Genomic DNA, 21,120 nt, shown 5'->3' with positions numbered 1-21,120 from the left:
ATTAATACACTAAACTTGAGACTAACCAAATAGCTGGTTAATTAATTTGTGTGCAAGGCGAGGCAGTTGGAAACAGTGGAAATGGAAACAGAAAGTGGAAATGGAAAACTGAAATGGTCAAATCATCATATATGTACCCCTAGGCCTACTGAGAGTAAAACCCTTGTTTAGTGGACACCTCTTAAAGATCACCTTCTTTTAAAGATCACCTCTGTACAAATACCACATTATAATTAGATCACAAAAATACTGAACACTTCATGGTCGCCTTTTATAAAGATTGCCTCTTTACAAAGACCACCTCTTCACATTGCAATAATGGCTAGGTTCCAAACATCCTATGTCAGACTGCTTTATCAAAACAGCTAAAAAGATTAGGCTCTTCATTGATACACAGTGTTGGGCAAGTTACTTTGTAAAAGTAACTAGTTACATATTACATATTACTTGCAACAGAACTATTTAGTTACAGTTACATATTACCCATAAAATAAAGTAACTGTAATAATATTACATATTATATTACTTTGTGTCCACAGCCTTAAACTGTCACGTGTGAAACTACCACCTTATCACGTGACATGATTGCGTTGTTGGACAATGTGCAAATCTTGGTTATAAGTAAGAAGCTAGTGAATAAGCTTCATTCAGTAGGCCTCGTTACTTCGTTGTGGTTAGGCGTTACTCAGAGGACTACTAACGAGATTAGTAACTTCGTTACTTTTAGTAATAATATTTCGTCATATTAGACTCGTTACAGTAATTATATTACTTAGGTAACGCGTTACGTTTGTAAGTAAAGTATCTTGCGTTATATTACCTGTTTTCATAGCGTATTTCGTTATATTACTTTGTTACCACAAAAGTAATAATATTACGTAACGCATTACATAAGTAACGCGTTACTCCCAACACTGTTGATACAGTAGTTTGTAGTGTACTAGCTACTTGCATGGAATATTTTTGTATGACACACTTGATTCTGGTACCATAGTTATAGTATTACTATCTATAATATGCTGGTACAAACTGCCGTAAGCAGCGATGATGGTATATGACTCGAGTGAAGTGTGAACAAGGAGATGACATTGATACTAGTCATGAAATACTGACATGTTTGAAGCTTACCAATTACCATGTAATGAGGTGGGTGGTCTTTAGCTAGTTTGAGATCTAATTACAATGTGGTCTTTGTACAGAGGTGGTCTTTATAAGAAGGTGGTTCACCCTGTGGTTTTAAGAGGTGGCCACTAAACAAGGGTTTTACTCAGTCTCTAGGGTACTTTCTTTGACGATTTCCGTTTTCCATTTCCACTTTACGTTTCCAGTTCCACTGTTTCCTGCGCATTAGCGCGAGCCCGGCTCAGGGACGGTACGTTGACAGTGATAATATTCACGTGATATAACAAAGAGGGCGGATACATTTATGGCATCGCTGGCTTCAGCCCTCCCCCCTGAAGGTAGCGCGTTATGGAGACGCACAAGATCATCCGCAGATAGTAAGGTTAAACATGTGGTGATCAGAGACGCGAGTGTCTCCTCTGAGCCGAGTGTACACGTGTTGTACAAGATTGATGTGTTGACCAAGGACAATCATTGGCTGGTGTTTAGGCGGTATAGTCAGTTTCATACTCTACATCAGAAGGTGTGTTGCTGTATTGTACCATAGATCCTTTACACTAACTTGTCCGGATACCTTCGTATATTTTAGTGAAATTGTAAACTGAGTAGATCCTCTATAATAAATCAACAGGGCCAATTTTGGAATAAAAATGTGTCCTCAATGTAAGCTATTACTCACCATTGGTTACACATGCTGCGTCATACACCAGATTTCCTATTGAAGTGTGTATTTAGTCTCGCGTGCCAGATGGTTTGTGTGGGGGCGGTAAATAAACCGTCTGGTCACTGTTGCACACATTCCGGTACCACTGCCGGAATGTTGGCAGAGCCAATCAGATCGCTTCGCGCACTCTGACGAAACAACCACTAATAATTCAAATTATTAGTGTAATAAAGAACCGAATCTCGGCTACAGATCACTTTTTCGAAAGTTTAACAACGCCATGGGCTTAGGATCTTTGTTTCCCTAGTACAGGGCTCTTAAAAGCGTTCGTATAAGAACGATCGTGGTTCGCTACGGATTTGTGAAACGGCAGAATTGTCGAGGAAGACGTTCAGCAATGTTTCGAATACGTCACCAGGACATTACCAGTACAATTATTGTCTTAGTCTGCTCAAAGAGGTGATTGGAACGATTATTGCATCATCCTTGGCGCAAAACAATGCTGTGATGTAATCTAATTGCATTCCAGTGAGTTCACGGAAAGTGTGCAACAGTGACCAGACGGTTTATTTGCCGCCCCCACACAAACCGTCTGGCACGCGAGACTAGTGTGTGTTGGGGGTAGTGCTAAAAGCCGGAACGGGATACGTGCCAAGTTGAAATTTGTTTTTGCAGATTATACCATTTCCTACTGTCACATAGTAACTAGAATTGTGGTAAAGTTAGTTTTTCTACTTGTAGGGCATGCTAGCTAGAAATTGATCACTCTAAGTTCCTATTTAGTGCCCACTGCAAGAATGTGTTTGCAATCATCTATGCTGAATAACGATCATTTAACTGCTAAACTTTGTAAACATGCATTGTGGTTAACTCTTGTAAATCCTTGGCAGACTTCAGAAAACCATCCTCACTGTTACTAAAGTCTTGGACGCAACTATAACATGAAAATACTATAGTAGTTTACCTTTAAGAATGATAAGGAAGTAATTCTAGATTAAACAGAATTTGATGGATTGGTAAGAACACAATATGCCATGTGGAGGGCATTAAATAGAAACTTCAGAGAGTGATTTCTAGCATGCCTATAAGTAGAAGGAAACTAACTCTAGCACAATTCTAGTCACTGTGTGACAGTTAGAAACAGTACAAAATCCATTAAAAACGATTTTTCTACTAGGTGTGCGTCCCAATTGGTTCCGTTCCATTCTGTTTCGACTTTTAGCACTACCCTGTGTGTCGTATTTGTATTGGGAGAGTCCAACTGGAACACTCACTAAAGACTTGGAAAGAAACATTAGACTATCAACATTAATTTGATCATGAGTGAACGTATAACAAAGTTTGTATATACTGCACTGAAGTTAAACAATCTTTCCCAAAGAGTATTTTGATATAAACTATTACATGTGTTTATTTGTTAGCTGGTCAAACATTATGGTATACCACGAGACCTGCTTCCACCCAAGAGATTATCAGGTAACTTATCACGACAACTAATTGACCAACGTAAACAGTTGCTAGAGCGATACCTTCAGAAGTTGGTTAATGGGTAAGTGGGTGTCTACCTGTCACATGTGATCACATGTTGTCATCATAGCAACCTGGATGTGTCACAGTCTACAGAACTGATGGAATTCTTGAGTGTCCCAGATCATGTGAGTTGTGTGTTGATCATGTGATCTGATAAATATATGTTACTATAGGATATCATTGATGTTACTAAGCAGCTGACTCGTCATCTGTACTATCATGGTGAGTGTGACTCTTAACACCAGTATGATTTTTATGGTTCATTAGGTGAAGAGTTCTTACAAAACGAGAAGCCATTCAAACTGTCACCACGGCAGCTGTATAGTATAACAGAGCGACGTAAACTACCATTAGATCCTACTGGATCATGTGATCCTTCATTGGACCCTGCACACTTGTATGACTTCATAACTCGTCTAAGCTCTCTGATGGTGGTTACTGAGGGCAACACTGTCTGTTGTATGCCATTTGATGTCAGCATGTTCCGATCATTAGAACACCTTCAAGTGAGCATGTTGTCATGTTGATTGGTATTGTGTCATCACATTATTAGGTGACTGGTGTTTCCATAGCAAAGGTGGATGGGTTATCTATCATACAACAGCAATTGCAATCATTGACTGCATCCCAGTGTTTGACTGTGTTGAAAGTGAGCACTGTTCTGATTGGTCGTTTTTGATGTAATGATCTTGTGATCCACTAGGAGCTATTAATAGAAAGTGTTATCAACAAGAGGTCATTACCACAACAACCAGCTCCTGCGGAGTCTTGGAGGGTGGTAGCTACAGCTAAACTAGCTGATAACAGGTGTGGCTTATGATTTTACCTTAGTGTATATCCTGTATAGTGAGCATGTTCACTGGTCATCATGTGCTTCATAGAGTATTGTAGTAGTGTGTTACTCTTACCCTAAACACAATACCAACTGAACTGCCATATGGTAATGTGACATTGAATTACTTTGTTATTATACATCAGATCGTCATAGTAACAGTATTCTAGCAAACATCTATAGCAGAGCCTGTCAGACATCTGCCACTTTCCAACCATTTTTGGCTAATGTCTGAACACTTGTCCTGTTTCTGACCTTTCCTGCACTAGCTATGGTGCTAGTTTATGATATTTACTGTTTCTTGTTATAGTAGCTAAGTTATGCCATTATTCAAGCTAAGTCATTGCTTCATAACCTAAACATTCTTCAAAATAGCAGTTGGTTGCTGCTGGATGTGGCTTGAGGGGCACGTGGTGTAACCAGACCTTTTGTAATACCGTGGCCTAACTGTTAACCGTATGCATTACACTAGTATGTAAACCATGGCTCCAGGGGAATTTGAGGGTGTGAAGCTCTGAGAGCGATGGGAATGATTTTAGTAATTTGTAGTCTTTGTTTGATTAGGATGACTGCTATATTAGGGTATCTCAATCTTGCTGTTGGATGCAAACATTTTACTAATACGATTGATGCCCTAGTTTGGACCTGTGTGGCCTGGTTACCTCGTGTAAGCACAAGCACATGCATATGTGTACAATGATGATGACATCCTACACAGAACAGTTCCAAGAAGTGCGATGCAACTTTGTATGTGTAATAACTTCATTGGTGTAGACCCGCCTCTATTAGCCTAAACCAATAAATTTATTTAATGGGCTATCCACTGTGATAACAGAGTGACAGTACACAAAGGACTACAACCAATTTCATTGTTATGTATCATTCCTTGTGCCATGAACTTCCTGCAGCATATTTCTTAATTGACTGACATTCATTCCACTGCAGTAGTTGTATACTTGTTTTGTGAAGCTTTAGTTTCCTAGTGAGTTTCGGTAAGAATTAATATCGATAGTATAAGATATCTGGGTAAACTAATAGCCTTCAAAAATGTGTATTGATGTTGCATTGACATAGGGTGGTGGTGCAGCCGTGGAAGTGCCTGAGGCTACTTGATGTCAGTCACAATGACATCACTTGTCTAGACCAGTCACTGAAGTTACTGCCATGTCTTGAGGAGGTGTGTATTCTAATATATTCCCATGGTAACCATGCCAACCATTCATAGATCAATGTTAGTCATAATCACTTGACAACAGTGGACTTGTCTGTATTGTGTTTACCATTGCTAACCAAAGTGAATCTGTCATATAATAATATCTGTGAAATATTACACCGTCACAAGGTGAGCACTATATAAAATTATTTTATATCTTGGATCACTGTCATTACATACAGGTATTCACAACAGTGACATGACTATGGACTTGTTACTGATGGGTGGTTATGGGTCCAATGTGTACTATCTAATTATAAACTGACCTGGAAAATCAGTACTTCATTTATTGACACTGTTGGTTTTATTGAGGTATCCATATTGTACTGGTCTTAAGCTGTTTATTACACTGGTCCAAAGTTGCCTGCCCAAGATGTCCACGTTTTACTGGTTCTGAGGTATCCATATTACACAGGTCCATGTACACGGTTTCCTAGTTATCCATGTTCCAATGTGTCTTTACAACTGGTCACAGGTTTCCACAGGTGTCCACATAAACAGGTGTTAGTATGTTATTCATGGACCCAAATAGTCGGATATGTTCCTAAAATCATTATTGTGATATCATCCTCCTGTTTAGGTAATTGAGACAGTCTCAGAACTTGACCTATCCCACAATCAACTATCTAAACTTGAGGGTGAGTGTATGTGTACTTTTAATACCCATATGTGTGATACTAGTATAATGATAGTTTTATTATCACTGTATTCTATCACTGTATTCTATCACTGTATTCTATCACTGTATTCTGTTGTGGTCATACTATCACCCAGTCCTAAGTTTCACGTGCTTGTGGACTGTCTTCTATCTGGATTAATATGCCAGTCCATCTCTGTATTGTACAGTGGAACCTCCCTTAACGGTCACCTGAGTTGGGCGGTCACCTCAACATAACAGCCATGTGACTAAGGTCCCGACCAATTCCCAATCAGTTTGTACAGAAATAGTTTGCATTAAACGGTCACCTCTATAACAGGTATAACGGCCAGCTTTAGCAGTCCCAAACAGTACCTCGCTATACAAAAGACCTCGCACAAAGCAGCCAGCTATAGCCATTACAGTAAGTATAAACTAGCTGCACTACTTCATACTTCTGTAATACGGAAAAGTTATAAACTCACAGTATAGAAAAGCTTGTGGCCACTCTATGGCTTTGCTTCTTCGTGTGATTCTAATTAAAGCTCACCTCACAATCTTGATTCCTAGATTTGTAATTGTTTAGTTAACATTAACAGTTCACCATCTTTAAGGAAGTCCCTGTTTTTACTTCACAGACTTTGTAGCTAGGAATCATAATCAGCTCAATTGCTGTCTCCAAACTCAGAGTAGCTTCAGGCTCTTTTCTGCTAGCTAATTTGTCTGCTGTGTAAGTAGGCGGTGTACTGGAGTGTAGCTAAATGCATTTTTATGTAACTAAATGTGAGTTTATAAGTCCCTGGAACCTTTGTTTAAAGGCCAAACCTCAGTTTATGGCCTATGGCTGCTTTATGGAGGATATTGAGTTAGGCAGCCACCTCTCTATAAAGGCCAAATATTTCTGGCCCGAAGGTGACCGCTTTAGACAGGTTTCACTGTACCAATAAAGTGTGTTATATTGGATCATCTCTTAACAGATAACTCAAATTTTTGGTTTGGCTCCATATATTTTTGCCCATGAAATAGAGCAACATCTTTGTTATAAAAAAATGGACCCTTACTTCCACAAAAGCATCCATTGTAGTGAGGTGTCCAACTGTACTGTGTGTTTATGTTACTATTGTCATGACAACAGGTTTATGCGGCTTCATTGGAGTGACTTTCTTGAACATCAAACACAACGCTATTCAAAGATCGTGTGATCTAGATCAAATATTGATGCTTCGACACCTGTCTCAGTTACATGTCATTGGTGAGTGGATCGCATGTTCTGTTGCCATGGTGATGATGTCATTACTAGGTAATCCTGTGTGTGCACATCCATCACATCGGATAATTCTATTGGCTAAATTCTTCTTAGCCAATCGAAATGTGAGTCTTAGCATTGTGGTATTGAGAACTGCTCCTGTAAGGTCACTCACTAGGATATATAGTAATGCTGGGTGGTATGCCAGTATTGTTAGTAAACTGTGATATTTAAGTCATACCATTTTATTATTTTTATACTGCCATGCTGTCTGGGCAGTTTGGCCTCCCTGTAGCCTGATTTATTGGGTAACTAGACATGTGACAATGTTTGTAGGTAGGTAGTGGCCTCCCTGTAGCATGTTTCATCCTGTATTTAGTGGGTAACCAGATATGTGACAATGTTTGTAGGTAGGTAGTCAGCCATAGATACTATACTAATGGCATGGGATTGGAAGCTCCATTCGTGGGCTCAGTATAAATGTATACATTCCATGTACTCACTCCTCATAGTTTCATGGGCTGCAAAAGGCTTTAAAAGTATAAATGCCTACTTCACTAAGGGTTGTGCAGAACTATGACAAGTACCTATAAGTGAGTATTTTTATAATATTCAATCCCAGTTGTCTTGCAGTATGGCATTACTGAAAATCATAGTGTACTCCTTGAAGACATAACAATAAAACTGTATAGCGGCCACGTGTTGGTACAGTTCAGTATCTTCTCCAGAACTTTTCCGATGATATCCAGTTGCATAGTCACTTAGTTTGTGTACCCATTTAGGGTATTTCGAGGTGTCCTCCTGAAATTTGTTATAATTACGTTGAAGCTAAGTGATTCTAGAGTGGCTTAGTATACCAATTACAAAAATCTTGGCATCATGCAGACAAACTTAGAGCTCCTAGAATATGTACCAATGACCGTCTTGTGAAAAAAACGTAGCAACCAAGATAGCAAAGCAATTAATATATATGACACTTAATTACTTCCGGAACAATGAGGAATGCTGGTGCGTGAAATGGAGCTTCCAATCCCGTATTATTAGTATAGTATCTAGGACTCGGCTAACCAAACTATGTAAACAAGTTTGTTTGTGGTAATTTATACCTGAGGTTTGCTGAGCTACCATGGGTATTTGGTGATATTATTGAGGTAAATGGCTGTTACTGTAGAATCGGGTTGTTAAGCACATGTGTCTATTAAGTGTATAGTATTTGTTAAGCACATACACATTTCTTGTGATTAACCATGGTTGATAAGCGCACATGGGGCTCAAGACGCGACAAAGCTACACACGGGAAGAAATACTGGAATTACTGGAAAATGAATGTCTCCTCAAGCGTTTATATCTCCCTTGAGGTTTCCCTCCACTGTGTATACAGCAAATCAGCCTTCTGGATTGCGATATTGTTCATTATGAAGGATTTCACCCAGGAATAGAGTCAAATATCCTTACATGCTGGCGTGGTGACTGGCACGAACTACTAATTCCTCTGTTACAATGTAGCGATTCTGTGTTAACACACCATAACAACCTGATTCTATGGTACTTTAATACCAATGGTTTTTGCATTAATAGAAATACCATGATATTTTTTTACAGAAGGTATACCGTTTGCTATTTTTCAATACCGCCCAGCTCTAATATATTGGGGTATTAAGTGTCTGTATGCTATAATAAGTAAATTGAACCAATGGAAATGAACAGTCGCTTTGTCAAGTTCTTCTAGAGTACGGTAAGTGGGCAAGTTTTAATGGGTACAAGTTTCACAGTTTCAAGCGAAACCACAATTCAAGTTTCCCTGCAAAACTGAAATTCCAAACTACAATAGTATTGAATTTTTGTATTTGTCTAGTTTAACTGGAAGACAAGCACATTAAGGCAGAACCTGTATGAGGTGTTTACCAAGCTGAAGTACTACAAGAGGCAGGCAAAGTGCTGGCTATGCCAAAGTTGTCTACATCTGTAATGTAATCTTGATATAGTTCGAAGCGTGTGGCCAAAGATTTGTCTTCACTACAAAATACTCACAATAATAATAGCTAACCATCTGTCATACATATGTGTTTTAGTCTGACAGCTCCCTTTCACATTGCAGCCCCTCTCCTATTGCTGACTCCTTGACTGGCTTCCATAGACCAAATAAGGTCTAGTGGCATTTTCAATAACTAGAAATAAACACCTATGAAATATTGCTCCAGTCAAATATTTCAATACAAATAATTTTGTTAAGCCTTAACCACGAAACTTTTCCCATTAAGTTTACAATATCTGGTTGGCTGTATTTTATGAGATATTATACATCAATAAGTTTACAACTTCTAAGGAAATGTGATTAGTCTTCAGTACTGTTACGGTACTGCTCAAACGTAACGTCGCATTCCCTTGCACCGGTTGCTTGCGAGTGATTAAAAAGCTTGCTAATTAAAGGGCATGGGACCCGTTTCCTTTGCAAGTATTCAACCCGTTTCATATGGAATACTCGCAAAGGAAACGGGTGCCACACCCTTTAGTGAGTTTTTAAATCACTCGCAAGTGAACGGTGTGAGCGGGACAGGTGTGACGTTACATTTTAGCGGTACTGTATATTAGACATCTAGTCGTGCTTGGATAATTTATTTATTTCTTCTTCCATTTTGCAATGTCTTACTATTCTGGTAGTTAATGCAATAGACAAATTTTATATTTTCCCATAGGTAATATACAGCAGGTGCGGATCCAGGAGCTGGCAAGGGGAGGGGCACAAGTTGTAGGTGGTCGGGGAGAGCAGATTCTCTTGTTTAGTAGTTGCTATAATTTTAAGTAGCAATGATCACTCCTTAGATTGATTTTTGTCATCGTGGCCTTTGCAGATGGTTGTGAAGTCTTAAAAGGCTATGAAAGTCTTAACACCAGCAAAACAATAATTATTTTTAGAGGTGCTTTGTACATACAAAGACAGTTTGGCAGCTGTTTTAACTTTGGTTCCAGTGAGTTTGTAATAAATGGTAGTAATATGTAGTTTTCATGAGTTATATAAATTGATCTTAGTCTGACAAGGTGAGTAGTATTTCTATCATTCTATCTGAGGAGTATGGCTCTTCCACAAAGTGTGTGTGTGTGGGGGGGGGGGGGGGGGGGGATTTGCCCCAAATGTCCCATCCTGGATCCACCAGTATACAGTTGCAGTTATTACTACAATGCACCCTCATTTATGAACCCGATGTAATGGTAAAAGTGTTTAGATAAGTGAATTGTTAGGAGAACTGAAGCCCATACATTTATATACAGAGCTCTGTTGAAATACTCTAATAGAACATACACTTGTACTCAAAATACTCTAATAGAACAGTCATCTCCATTTTCAGATAGTCTACTGTACTTGTACATTATTATAAGTGGGCTATGAACTTTATCCACAATTTCTCAATGTGACTAGCTGAGTGAAAGCCCACTATTTATTCTATAAAACATTGAATAAACTGGATAAAATACTGGTGAATGCAGAGAAAATCCTAGGCTGTGTAATTCCTCAGGCACTTGCCTAGGCTGTTTGTGGATAAAGGCACCGCCTGGTCTGCAATTTTTTCTGTGTCTTAGTGTCAAATTTCTGACTCCCTGCAACACAGGCTTTTCCCATAAACTTCTTTGCAGATCCCTAGTGGAATAGAAAGTAATCAAGAAAACACATTCCGCTGAAAAAAATATACATGTTTTAATCACTTCAGTACATGGTAAAACAAAGCTCAAATCTAGATTTGTCTGTTCATATAGTGTAAGGAAATCTTTATTCCATGTTTGTGCAGTTAAGGGCTTGTGAACTATGGGTGCTTCAGGGATGTGTCCGCAGTGGTCGGGACCAGCCACTACTCAAATAAAATAGCCACCACTATTACTCACCAACAACTACAAATTCACTTCTAACTTATGCAAATTAAGGCCCTACACCATTCAAATGTGAATGTTTTGTTATATACTGTTGCTAAGATTGGTTTTTCTTTCACAAACACTGAGATACATGGGTTGAGACATGTAGACAATGCAAGCTAAATTTATGCGCAAGAACAAAATCTCTCACCAGCTATATAGCAGCATTATTGAGATGATGCAGGATCTTGCCTAGGCTGTGACAACAGTGGTATAGTAGAGTTGTATAGTAGGCAACCCAGGTTTCTGCTGTTGGAGAACATGGGTAAATGTAGGTTGTGACAGAACTTGAACACTAGGTAACCTAGGCAAGGTCTGAGCCTAGGCAACACCTGCAAAGATGGTTGCCTATGTACTGTATAGGATGAATCATTCTTGAGTTGGTAGTAACATTGATACTGAAACTGCTAGCTGAACTTGGTTTGGTTGAAACAACTGTTGTTGCTGCTGCTGTTGTAGTTTGTGTTGATGTTGTTGTAGTTGCTGTGGCTGTTGGTGTAGTTACTGCCTGTTGCTGTGGCTGTAGTTGCGGCTGTTGTTGTGGTTGCTGTGACTGTTTTTGCTGTTGCTGTGGCTGTTGTTGCTGATGTTGTCATTGCTGGTGTTGTAGTTGCTGCAGTTGTTGTTGTAATTGTTGATTCTGTATTTGTAGTTGCTGTTATTGTAGTTACTGGCTGTACAAACAAATCTGGAAGAGGTAAAGTTTCTTTTTATAAACTTCCAGCCACTAGAATGCACAAGGGACCACAAATATTGGAGATATTTACTGAAGAAGAAGAGCTTGGCTATCAGCTATCTCTAGGGAAGATTTGAGGTGTTTAGAAAACGTTTACAATTTCAGCAATCATTTTGATAAGGCGAGGTATAGACTATAGCTGTTGTGGTTGCATATTAGTCATCTTGCTTAGGTAAAAGCATATGAAATGAATAAATTGATTGGGCCCCTAAGTCCTGTGACATAACAAGGTTAAGGTGAGTACCTAGTGATAGAGCAATGCGAAAACAAAGCAAAGAAAGTAACAAATGGAGGAAGCTGTAGCCACCTCTTCCAGAGAAAGTGCAATTCAAAGTAAGCTTGAGAATGCTGGCTTTGCAATTGCTGATATGGGTACTCAAACTGACATTGAGGTACTGTGTGATAGCAAATCTATACAAACCTGTCCACCACCGACTTGTTACATTGGCGTTCAGACAGATGATTGCCATTTTTTGATGAGAAAACTTATTAAGTAATGATTCTAAGGTACATTACTACACAAGGCTGCCCAGGTGTGCATTGCTCTTGTCAACATTCAAATTTGTGATGAAGCCCTTCTGTCATGGAGAGAAATGGTCTTTTATTGGTGTTCCTTCAAGGTTGAACCTAGGAATGCAAGATATACAGTACCGCCCAGAGGTAACGTTACACTCACGAACAGGTGACACTTGTGTAGTCCATTGTTAAACCGTGAGTTTCTTTGGCATGTGTGCGCTAGCTAACTCACCAAGTGTAGCCACAACACACAAGCTCCCTCCGGTGGCTGCTCCAGTAACTGCATGTTTTCGTATGTGATGTGTTCCAGTTGTGCGTCGTGTCAAGTCATGGCCTGAATTCGAGCACTCGCGAGAGATTATAACGTTATCTCTGGGTGGGCGGTACTGTAGCATATCGGCTAGATGTATCACTGGCTACTGTTTGACAAATCAACCCTAGATGTCATAATAGTCAGGTTAGAGTGGCTTATAAAATGGCTTGAGAGAGAAGAGCTATGGAAGACAATGTCAAATTGCTTTCGTGCTTGCTATGGAACTAGGGTGGTTGAAATTGTTGACTGCTATGAGGTAAAGATTGAAACACTGTCTCATTTATTAGCCAAGTCAGCAACATGGTCACAACATAAGCATGCTAACAGTGCTCAAGTGTTCATTGCAATGTGCCCACAAGGAGTAATTTCTATTGTTTCAAGTGCCTGGGGAGGAAGAGTAAGTGACAAACACTTAACTGTAAACGGTGGCTTCAATTGCTCCCAGGAGATATTGTCCTTGCTAACCAGGGTTTTGAGATTGAAGAGGATGTTGCCAGAATGCAGGCAACTTTACAGATACCAGCATTTACATGTGGGTGTGTACAATTATCTCCACAAGATCTTGGAGAAAACTCGCCAACTGGCAAATGTCCAGATTCACATCAAAAGAGTGATAGGTGCTACCAAACAGAGATTTTCTATTCTGATCAGTTGTATCCCAATAGAACTTGTTATGCCTAAAACAGAAGGAGAAAGAGTTGCTATTAACAAAATCATATTCATTTAGGTAATTTACATCTGTATGTAGATCTGTTATACCTAATAATTGATTTTAACACACACACACACACACACACACACACACACACACACACACACACACACACACACACACACACACACACACACACACACACACACACACATACGCACACTATTAATTATTTCTTCTGTTTCTTTCACATGAACTGAGGTAGCTTACGACAATCTGCACAATACCACTTGTTGGCACGAGGAAGATTCTTGAGTCAAATGGAACCATTGGCTATTCTTACAATCATTGTCACAGCCAACCATCTCACCACCCATATCCTTAGAAATTCTGGAAGGATACACAATTCAAAAAAACAATGCAACAGTGTCTGCAATCAGTTCTTCATCTTGGAATATTCTCTGAATTGAGAAGTTGACATTTCCACTGTGAAAAGTGGCAAGTACAAAGTCAGCATAAAGTGCAGAACATACAAACAGCTGAGTCTGTATTTTTTGAAAGGTTTCCATCTTGAATGTAGGGAGCTGATGAAGGTTCACCATCACGGACACAATAAGGGCACTTGAGTTCAAGTACTCCCACTTCTTGGCATCCCATCAGGACTTGCCTTAATGGAAAGGATGTATGTTGCTGACAACAAGCCCACTTTCCTTGCAGGCAAAGCCAGGATGAACATCTTCCATAATGTCTGCATTTGCTGAAGTCTCATGTTCACACCCCCACTTGGTAGCTTTAGAAAAAAATTGGTTGCTTCTGGGTAACATGCAGCATATCAAACTCTGTGCAGAGTTACCTAGTTCTGTTGCATATACATGCTTCATAACAAAAACTGTTATCCTGCCAGCTCACTGACTACAACTGCCAGCTCACTGACTAAACCAGGCTGTGCATGCTCTTACTCTGGTTACGTGTGGCTATTTGTATGTCTTCATCTGAAATGATCAAATTTACTTGCTCACAAACAGAAATCAGTTCTGGATATATTAGTTCTTCATTTTCTGGCTGGTACAAATCTCTCAATGAAGCTGGTAGATTGATGACTGGTGAACTGGTCTTGAACTTGTCTAAGAGTGGTGACACAATAATGAACTAATCACTGGTTCATTTTCTGTTAGGAATGCTACCTTATCTTCATCTGTAGGTGGAGTCTGCAACTATTGCAAAAAACTAAAATCCAAAACAGCATCAGAATCAAATGTTAGCGCTACAAGTATGTATATGTGTTCATAAAACTAAAGAGATACGTTATATTAATGAGATCTTACGGTTACAATTAATGTAGCTATTGAATCAGTCTCCACTGTCTGTATGTCAACATAGCACTACATGTGTACTGCCCTCTGTCTTGTGGTAGAACACAACTAATGGCAAGTGTGCTACTATCTCCACCACTACTGGATGATGATTACAGGGAACCATCATGATACCAAGTAAAAGACAACTCTCCAAATCTAGTGGCAGAGCAAACAAATTCACTACTTCCAAATACTTCAATGGTAGTGACATTAGGCTGAATTCTAACAATTGGTGGTGATACTATAAAGATGTACAACATTAAAAATTGATAATGTACAATATAGTTCTTACATGTACGAATTGTTTTGATTAAGGTAGTTCACAAATCCATGAAGACAGTACTTGTAGGCATCAGGGATTTTATGAGCCTTAAACAATTGTGAGGTGCAAAAGCTGTGTCCTAGGACTAAGTAGTTGAAAATGTATGTGTTTGTCACAGGCGGAAAAACCTTTTTCTTAACTCAGAAGCTAGAATCAATTAAGGGTCTTGAATTCTTGATATCCTCTCCAGATATCTCCTGTTATTATTGACTGAAAAGTAACAGGACTCACTCAAAGCAGCCATATTGCGGATCCATCACCAGCCTATCATGCACTTACTGCTTCAACAATATGGTGGCCATGGGTGTGCCCATTACATCATTATTCATTACTATGGAAAGGAAAACACTATTCTTTTGGTTTATTCTTTGCTCCTACATCCACTGCTGCAATGGCATTTGGCCATGTTCATTAGGACAGTATCTTTTCCCATAATATTGGGTATGCCCATTTTCTATTGCAACATGCAGTTTGTAAATTAACATGGTACATAGATTGTCAAGTGCATACTTAATTGGCCACTTCTTGCAGCAAGGGACTTTTCTCTGTTTACTAGGAGGGGCTGGCTCTATACCAACAGCACGCTCCATCTGTCTCTTTGTCTCTTTAAATTCTCTAGTTCTTGATATGTTTACTAATAAATAAAAATAAGATTAAGTAATTTAAAAGCGTAAGCACACACATGATGCCTTTTCCATTTCTGTTCTTACCATTTACCCAGCCACAGCCTATACAACTAGGATAATTTGCATATAAAAATGGGCATCTGCATTGAACTGTTTGATGTGGAGATTGTTGCACCTTGACATTCAATGATCACAATAATTCTTGTCCTCACATAATTGCCTGCATTACCTATTCTTGCCTGCCCAGAAGTGATCTTTGGTGGTGAGATGGCATAGGAGGAACAAGAGGAAAGGAGGGGTTGCTCATTGCAGGGGGTAGCTCATTGTCAGAAATTCTAGATGTTCTAGGCATTTCAACCCCCTGCATCCCAGATCTCGTCTAGTCCTGTCCTTGCACCACAGTTGCTATAACCATAATAAGGTTAATAGAGGCATAATAGTGTACCTAAGCTTGTAACATACCAAAGTGGTTGGTAAAGAGCAAGATTTGTCTTGTCTAAAACCTGCCAAGAATTGAAAAGCTGAGACCACAGTGCATTGTAATACTTTAACACCAGCTTCCATCTGGAAAGCTACTTTCATTTCTGACCTCCTGTGTACAAGGAAAACACATTAGCAAAATAAAAAAAGTATCATCTTACCTGCACTTGAACTTCCTTGTGGTCCAGTATATTTCTGACACAATAGAATAAATACTGAACAACTCTACTGTTTGCGGAGCGGAGAGAAAAGATCTTTAATATATGCATATTCACATAATAAATGAAAGCCACTTCACATCGTGTACCTGTTCATTAGTTCTACAAAGATCCTGCCCTCTACCTATGGCAAAAGTGACCTCTGAGCTGAGGCATATAGCTTTAAGGTGGATCTTTATGGTCTTTTACTCATGCAAAGAGTCATAGAGGGCCTTCAGCTGTTCTGCCTGAGAAGCTGACATAGCTATCCCTTGCAGTCCCACCAGCATCTGTGCCAACTGCCCAACCTTGTCACAACCGGGAATCCCAGATGCATTGAAGGTCACTAATACTGCTGCTAGTAAGTTCCTGGAGTCAAAAGTAAATCAACGGTATCACAGAGAAATACACATACACTTTCACTGTCCTCCTAATCTTCTTCCTCTTCATGATGCACTGCTCCCCCAACAGGTCTTGTTCTTGGAAGGGTACATCTACACTCTCATCCACAAAGCCCTCAACCAGTGTAGTGTTTTTGTCACGTACATTATCATCAGTCTCAATCAAGGCCTCAACAGAGGGAAACTGCTAGTTAGCTTAACAGAATAGGTAATCCACCCAAATATTCTACACTGTTGTAGTGTGTTAGTAGTGCTATCTAATGCCATGGTAGGTTGAGCTGAACTGGTTGACCTGAACGCCATGTTCCTTAACTAGTTGGCTAGTTTATAACTTTCCTTGCAGGCAAGCTACAAATTGAATGTACGAAGATGTTTTGACTGCTGCATAGTTATGTGCTTGGTTCCACCTGGACAGGCCCTCCAGCAAATACATCTGAAAGTGCACATTGCTTGCTGAAGATCCTGGGATAAATCTACCAAAGGCACTGTGGTTATAGCGCATCTCTAGGTATTACATGCAGTGAACGTACCATGCCAGGTGGAGATAAAATGATTCAAGTAAGATGGTTCTTTGTGCATACCTGAATACTGGAAGCTGGACTCCACCTTTATTGATGTACCCTGTTACAGAGAGGGCTATCCCTGGGGAATCATGAATGTACAGAATGTGCTATGTGTAAAATGAGCATCAGGTTGTGGCTTCTTCAACGATTGATAAGAGGTGGATACAGTGTGGCGCTTGTTTTTGTTAGCAAAAAGGTGCTTCCCCTATCCAATGCTGGTCAGCCTTAGGCATTGCAAACAACTTGGATGGCTTCCAAGCATCTGGAATACGGTGATTGGGGTCCTGACATAATTATAATATTAGAGTTGTGTATTAATATAATATTTTCTACCTTAGGTGGCAGTGGCATAAGTCTAATGGTGGTGGATAATCTGATAGGTTCAATAGATGATGTCTTGCATGAACAGTAATAAACTGCATCTTACAGTTTTACCTTTACAATAGCTGACATTGTCATAGTATCAAGGCAGAAGGTCCAGATTGCTGTCTGTGGTGTTGCAAGAAGCAGGATCAGATGTAATCAAAGAAAATGTTGAGGTAGTAGGGATCTAAAATAAAACTTGCTATATTATGTACAGGAAATGTACCGGACATTGCTGGGTGGAAGGCTTGTGTGGGATAGATGAAAGTGCCAGCTATAAAAATGGGGGCTACAGATCAAACAGTAATTATACTACATCATAGCTTACAAAGGCACTAAGAGCAGCGACTGGTGTCAAGGTACTAATTGGAGAAGCTGGGGTGGTTACAGAAGACGAGGAAGTACAGGTGGAAGCAGCAATGTGACAACCATCCCAAAATGATCCTGATGGAGTGAGAAAGCTTCTAGCCTGAGCTAGAAGATTCATAGCTATTAAATAGGCATTTCCAGTGTAGATACTTGTATACCTTATGCTCCAGCATTGTACCATATAACTGACTAGTCGGTGATGTTGCCTCCACAGTATTTAAGCTCGATCATTTGGTGGCTGATGATAGGAGGTGTAGTAACACCATTGGTAGTTGGTGTTGTATTGCTGCCATTGTCAATTGAAATTGTAGTCATTTGCAACAGTGTTTGGTACATTCATGTGGGTGAACTGTTTTCACTACTGTGGAATTATGTGGCTGCAAGTTTTAGCCTACAGGAGATACAGATGTTAGAGCTAGATAGCGATTACCAATGAAGCAAATGTATCGTGGGCCATACTGGTAACGGACAGCTGTTGCAGTGTTCTTGGCTGCAGTGACGATAACAACAGTTGTGGCCACCAGTCTGCTATTGCAGGAAGCAGCTGTGGCAACAATAAGTTCCAGTGAGTGACTCTGCAAAATTCATTAAGTGTTACGTACAGTAACAGCAAACAACCTCGTGAACAGGTGCCCTTGACAAGGATGGTGGTGGAGCCATCATTAGTGCAGACCGAACCATTCCATGATCATATGATATGAACTCACAGTAGAATGTGCATAACAACAGTACCTGCCCAACAGAGCCACGGCTAGCAGGAAAGACAGAAGGAGTGGACTGATCCAGTAGAAATGAATAAGAGCGCGATGAACAACTCTTTCATGTAATGCTCTATAAAGGAATATTCACTCACAAGTTGATGGTATTGGCATACACAATTCTTGTTTCCATCCTAGTGAGCAGGGCAAGTGACTATCTGCTGAATGATTCTTCTGAGAATCACATGCAAAAGTAAAGGATTCTCAGTGGAGTATATACGACTGTATGCATGCATAAGCAGCCATTCACCGAATTCATGTGGACGGGAGAGTGTAGAGAAGTATAGTTAGCATTGTGCGTGATGTTAAGGACGATGTTCTTTGAGGAGACATGTTGCTGGGACATATTTACTTTGCTTCTGTGTCTATAAAGAATGCACTGATTAGAAATTTCCTTTCAAAATTTCAGCATGTAATTATACTGTTGATCATAGTAATTGGTAATTACAGTAAATTGAACTGACTGTGTTTTGTGGTTTGTTCAAAATAAACATTAAATAACACATATTGCAGCAATACAAAATGAGACCATCTGGCAAGACCAAACCAAAGTAATATGCACTAAACACAAATATATGCTCATTTTATAATAGAAGTATGTATGCTTTACCTTCGCCCCCTTATAAACAGTATGCCTCATACCTCACACTGTTACTGCCATTTTGTGCTGATACATTGCATTCAAGTGAATTTCCAAATTTTGTAGTTTGCTTGACTGTTCACATTGTAGTTATCTTTAAGCTATGCAAATAGGACAGGATGTGTGCCATGTTCCAATTTCTAAAATTACATTCCTGTACTTGGTCAAGTAACTGATATGTACAACAATGTTTTGTTGTAACAAACTTTACTAAATCAGCCCTTACAGTATGATGTACCATATTGTGTCAACTGATATTGATTTGTGTTAATGGATAAAGCAGTGTAACTGTAACATAGGTAATGCCCTTAGGCTACATAAACTTAAATTAAGTGGATTTATAACAGTTATTATATGTACCATGCTTTGACAGGTGCTACTAGATGCCACAGCAGTTACAGATAGAGAGAGGTTGAAGGTTAACATGTTTATTGACAAATATGGCAAGGACACTGCTAAGTGGCCAATGGCTGTGCAGCCACCACTGCAGCATCATGTGACCACTGCTGCCACACCTACTGCAGTACCCAAGGCAGGAAGCTTCTCAAGTGAACATCACGGGTCTGTATCGTCACCACAACAACTTGAGGTCACTTTGTCATGTTCACGAGGGTCATCTTTTATCCATTGGGATGGAACTACCAGGATTGCTCCTGATGGAAGAGAAACTCCCCAATCTGACACACCCCCAGTTCAGTTGCCCCCACCTTCCCCTAAGATCACTACTCCCCCACCATCCACCCCTATCAGTATCCACGGTGACAAGCCACAGCTAGCTAGCTCACCGAGCAGGTCAAACAGATTTGGGGGGATATCCCCCAACACAGTAGCTCAAGCTCTACAGTCACTATATCTACAGCGTCACAGTTCTGTGTCTTCAAATGCTTCACTGAGTACGCCTTTTAATAGTGCCAACAGGTAACTGGTTATTAGCTCATCCTGTTAATAAGCTCCCCTCACTATACAGGACACCCACTGCAGACCAGAATTTTAGGGTATCACCTGAGTCACTGGCTGCTGCTCTCAAGGTGTTGTCGTCCACATCACATGTCCCCCCACCCACCCCTGATGACAGTGACCCGATTGCTGCTATGGGTGATATTTCATCACATGATCTCATGGTAGCTTTACAGGTAATACCATCAAGAGTACATATATAAGAACACAATGCCAATTTATAGTATTTTAAGAACTTTATTTCAAAGAGGCATACAAAGCGTTTGGCCACATTTTAAATGATATTGTTAGTTATCAGACTATACGAGACAAAAAAAAAATGTTGAGCTTAAAGATTAATATTTTGCCTAAAGTCAGACCCCTAGGTTGCCACATCCCCTTTTTGTGTGTGTGTGCGTGCCCTCTGTCTGTTACCATTTTTAAATCTCTCTTCCACAGGCAATCATGTTACATAGTTCTAAAGGCAGTGAAGAGGATACTACTAGCAATCCAGCTCATTCTCCTACTGAGTCATTACATAATAATAACAATAGTGATGTAGTAACTGGTGACATCACTAATAATAGTGATGTAGTGACTGCTGATGTCACTAATAATTAACACATTTTTGTTAGGTATATAATTTTATCACTAAAGAGCACAAGTTAGGCTCTTAGTCTTCATAATATTCTCCAGAAGTACACTGATATGAAAATTTAATATTCCAATGACTGATGTATTAT

At 39.6% G+C, this 21,120-nt stretch overlaps 1 protein-coding gene across 1 annotated transcript; it reads left to right on the top strand.

The window, feature by feature from the left end:
* Positions 1-1,365: 1,365 nt before the first annotated feature.
* Positions 1,366-21,117, top strand: LOC136262290 (nischarin-like). The gene is made up of 15 exons (XM_066056509.1): positions 1,366-1,645; positions 3,208-3,335; positions 3,384-3,441; positions 3,490-3,538; positions 3,584-3,822; positions 3,870-3,965; positions 4,020-4,123; positions 5,223-5,325; positions 5,374-5,490; positions 5,942-5,999; positions 7,134-7,250; positions 7,299-7,369; positions 19,815-20,359; positions 20,409-20,574; positions 20,837-21,117. The coding sequence occupies exons 1-15, from the start codon at positions 1,427-1,429 to the stop codon at positions 20,996-20,998; spliced, it is 2,232 nt and encodes a 743-aa protein (XP_065912581.1). The 5' UTR covers positions 1,366-1,426; the 3' UTR covers positions 20,999-21,117.
* Positions 21,118-21,120: the final 3 nt, after the last annotated feature.

The sequence above is a fragment of the Dysidea avara genome, chromosome 7 (genome assembly GCF_963678975.1).
Source record: "Dysidea avara chromosome 7, odDysAvar1.4, whole genome shotgun sequence".
Classification (NCBI taxonomy): Eukaryota; Metazoa; Porifera; class Demospongiae; order Dictyoceratida; family Dysideidae; genus Dysidea; species Dysidea avara.
This window is presented reverse-complemented; position numbering and strand designations above follow the sequence as displayed.